This window comes from Etheostoma cragini, chromosome 3 (genome assembly GCF_013103735.1).
Source record: "Etheostoma cragini isolate CJK2018 chromosome 3, CSU_Ecrag_1.0, whole genome shotgun sequence".
Taxonomy (NCBI): Eukaryota; Metazoa; Chordata; class Actinopteri; order Perciformes; family Percidae; genus Etheostoma; species Etheostoma cragini.
Window position 1 is genome coordinate 30,327,103 of NC_048409.1, and position 4,230 is coordinate 30,331,332.

Here is a 4,230-nt window from a genome sequence, read left to right on the forward strand (position 1 = left end):
TCCCCTAATACTGTATCTGAAGTCTCTTTTATATAGACCTTAGTGGTCCCCTAATACTGTATCTGAAGTCTCTTTTTCTTGCTTTTTTACTTTAGCTATATTACTTAATTACATATTATTCTATGTGGGATGATCATTAAAGTATTAGTATACTAGTTAGGATATATTAGTATACAAGTAGAAGTTTCAGCACGTGTCTGCAGTAATCTTGGGTGTAGACCGGACTTTACAGATGCTGGTTCAGGTTTTTTGCACAAATACCAACCAGACGGTGAGTTCCCTCTGTGTTTACTTCCTGTTCTGTGTGCACCCCAGGGTCCCCCGGGCTGCCCGGCTCTCCTGGACTCAGGGGCCCGGCAGGAGACTCTAACGTCGGGCCCTCGGGACCCATCGGCTTCCCGGGGCGACCGGGCTCTCAGGGACCAAAGGGGGTCCCCGGCTCCCCCGGCAGCGACGGACTACCAGGTGGAGTCCTCATGCCTGTCTGCTCTGTGCTTAAAAATCTGACTTTTAGCTAAAAAATATTCCAGATTTCTTTATTGTCATACGACAGTTCTCTGTAGCCCGAATACAACGTAAACAGTTAAAAATGATTAAAAACGTGGAAAAGTAATAAATAAATACTTCTACGGTAAGTATAAATATAACAAGTCTGAAAAAACTAAACAAATATAAAATATGTAGATACTAGAAACATGCAGTTGGGAAAAAGTATAAATATCCAAATTTATACTAAAATAGTGTCGTACAGAATAAGGTGCTAGTGTTAAAAAGTATGTTTTTGCATTAGAACAACAACTAAAAATATGTTTTTGTAGTAGAATAACAACTAAAAATATGTTTTAGTGTTAGAACAACAGCTAAAAATATGTTTTTGTAGTAGAATAACAAATAAAAATATGTTTTTGTATTAGAATAACAACTAAAAATATGTTTTAGTGTTAGAATAACAAATAAAAATATGTTTTTGTAGTAGAATAACAAATAAAAATATGTTTTTGTATTAAAATAACAACTAAAAATATGTTTTAGTGTTAGAATAACAACTAAAAATATGTTTTTGTATTAAATAACAGCTGAAAATATTCCATATTTCTTTATTGTTATTCAACAAAATTATTAAAAAACACCGTGGAAAAGTAATGAATAAATTCTTCTATGAGCGTGCAGAGCAAATATCACAAATATAAATATACACCAAGTTAAAAAAAACTCAAAACTATAAATATGTAGATACTAGAAACATGCAGTTGCATCCACTGGCTCAGATTAGGAAAAACAACAACATAAGTTACGATATTATACAGATGACACATTTTTACATAACTTTATCACCAGGGGACAAAGGTCCATTAGAAAGACTAGGTGTATAAAAGGATATTTTGGGAAAAAGGTCTAATAACGTTTATCCAACCGGATTATATAGTTTACATGACCTGTGTCAAAATAGTGGAACATTGGTGTGTGAGTGATGGAAAGTCACTTTGTTATTAAGTGGCATACCGAACTGTAAAAACAGCAAAGAGGATGAAAAGTTGACTTAATTAACTTTATTTTTCACTTATCAAAATACCCAGTTCCACATTCAGTAGACAATGATGAAGGTTGATTAAGTCCAGTATTTGTACTTTGTCACATTACATCACTTTGTCCAGGACTCCTGGGTCTGTCTGGGGGACCCGGACCAGCGGGCCAGAAGGGACAGGACGGGGTCCCGGGACCCGCCGGCCTTCGGGGGCCCTCACCTGACCTCTGTGATGCAGGAAAACCTGGATCCATGGGCCGGTCCGGTCCCCAGGGACACAGAGGACCCCCAGGTAAAGAATGCCCACCCCAATTTTTTTGTATTATTTATTTTATATTGATTTTATTTCATGTATTATTATTTATTTTTGTATTATTTATTTAATTATTTTTTTTATGTTTCTTTTTTTAAATATTTTTTATTTAATATTGATTTTATTTCATGTATTATTATTTATTTTTGTATTATCTATTTAATATTTATTTTATGTTTCTTTATTTTTTGGTATTATTTATTTTATAATTTTTTTATTTCATTTATTATTTTTTTAGTTTTTTTTAATTCTTGTATTTATTTTACATGTATTTTTATTTTATGTATTATTCATTATTTTATTATTTTACTTCATTTTACTTAACCGTACTAAAGATTTCATAATACTAAAAATTTCACATTTTACAAAATTTCAACATTATTCAACGTTGCTTGTTTTTTTTTTAACACTTTTTGGTGCTTTTTCCGAATAAAAAAAAATTAACTTTTTTAAATATTTTCAGTGCTGAGTGGATTAAATGTTATTTTTAAATTTTTTCCCCATATTTTTATTATATAGTTTTCCTTGTTTTGGTGCTTTTCATCAACGGTTTTGCGTGTTTTTTAAACCTTTTAAAAGATTTTCTGGATTTTTTAAAAGAAATATATATCAGCCGATACATCGGCATATCAGATTTTTAATTAACCAAATATTCGTACCGGTATCGGCCTTAAAAGTCTTTATCAGTTGGGCTCTAATGTGCAATTTGGTTTAATTTCTGCACAAAAACCCATATTTTAAGAAGAAGTTGATGCTAACATGTTAGCAGCAAGCTACCACACGGACTTCTTCACCCTGGCTGTGCCCAGACAAACGTTATTGGACTTTGTTTTACCATTTATTACCATTTATTACCATTTATTACCATTTATTACCATTTATTACCATGTCGTGGAAGTGGGGTGCCCCCGGGACCCAGGACCCCCGGGACCCCCGGGCCCCCGGGACCCCCGGGACCCCCCGGGACCCCCGGGACCCCCCGGGACCCCCGGGACCCCCGGGACCCCCAGGACCCCCGGGACCCCCGGGACCCCCGGGACCCCGAGACAGGAAGTCCTCTTTCCCCTGACTTTCCCTTACCTTCCACTTCCTTACCTGTCCCTGTCTTTCTCTCCAGGTTGTGGGGGGCAGAAGGGCTCGGTGGGGGAGGAGGGTCCTGTAGGTTTTGGCCCCCAAGGTGTCGGAGGGCAACCGGGCTCTCCAGGGTTGCCAGGTTGCCATGGTAACCAGGGCCCCCCAGGGCCCGATGGAGACTCAGGAGTGCCGGGGCCCGATGGGCAGAAAGGTGAGTTCCCCCCACCGGCACCCAGTTACCTATATAGTTATAAAGATATAGATATCAAGCTTTTTATCAATGTTTTTAACTTTTTATTACGTTTAGGACGCTGTGTTTTTCGATTTTGACGTTTTCAACACTATGTAACACTAACTTATTAACTTTAGTGTTACATTATTTTTGGAATTGATGGTCAATAAACCTCATTTATAGGAAATTATACCTAATGTTTGAGTTAGAAAAGCAGAAATTAGGAATTATTGAGACTAAAATTAAAGGAATGGATGTTGATGATAATCACAGACTGGAATATGTCAACTTTTACTCAATACTATTTCAAAAACACTTCCATTTGGTTTACAATGCTATAAAATTAAATAAGACGCCCCAAAATTAATGAAAGTAGAGATTTGTACTTGGCAAAGAGCGTTGGGTGGAATCAATCATGTTACTTTGGGGAATTAAAAAGAACATTGATATAGGACAATGGGTCAGTTTGAGGGATAGATCGCTGCTTCAGACATTTTCGTTATCTTTTTTCAGATGATTTAAAGTTGTTTTGTTTCTCTGTGATTCTCTTTGCTTGGAGTCATTTTCACTTTGTTATTATTTATTTAAGTATTTGACATCGACGGTGTTCAGCTGCTGTTGTTTTTAAATGTGCTATAGAATTAAAATAGACCTTGACCTTGACCTTGACCTTGACCTTTGAGTGTGTCCCGAGGTCACAGGTTAACAGACACGCTCACCGTCTGTTTCAGGTCTGATGGGGCCCCGGGGCCGGGCCGGGGTGCCAGGAGTCCCCGGATGGACCGGGTCCCTCGGAGACCCGGGGAGGAAGGGGGATCAGGGGCTCAGCGGGGGGGACGGAGATCCAGGATGTAATGGACCCAAAGGAGAGAAAGGTAAACACCAGGGTCATAAACAAATAATAATACATTTAATCTGTAATGCACTTCATATTTACACAAATCCCATTTCCTAGTCTTGTGTTCTCTCCTTAGCCTTGTTTCCTCTCCTTAGCAGTGGTTTCCTAGGCTTGTTTCCTCTCCTTAGCCTTGTTTCCTCTCCTTAGCCGTGGTTTCCTAGTCTTGTTTCCTCTCCTTAGCCGTGGTT

At 37.8% G+C, this 4,230-nt stretch overlaps 1 protein-coding gene across 1 annotated transcript in view; it reads left to right on the forward strand.

Moving 5' to 3' along the window:
- Nucleotides 1–275: 275 nt before the first annotated feature.
- The window catches only part of LOC117938960 (collagen alpha-4(IV) chain-like), a gene marked incomplete at its 5' end in the record, with an annotated part of 16,464 nt that continues 12,509 nt past the window's right edge, over nt 276–4,230 (forward strand). The window contains 4 exons of the mRNA XM_034863955.1: nt 276–465; nt 1,656–1,817; nt 2,956–3,123; nt 3,876–4,061. Coding sequence (XP_034719846.1) covers nt 276–465; nt 1,656–1,817; nt 2,956–3,123; nt 3,876–4,061 — 706 coding nt within the window. The remainder of the gene's footprint in view (nt 466–1,655; nt 1,818–2,955; nt 3,124–3,875; nt 4,062–4,230) is intronic.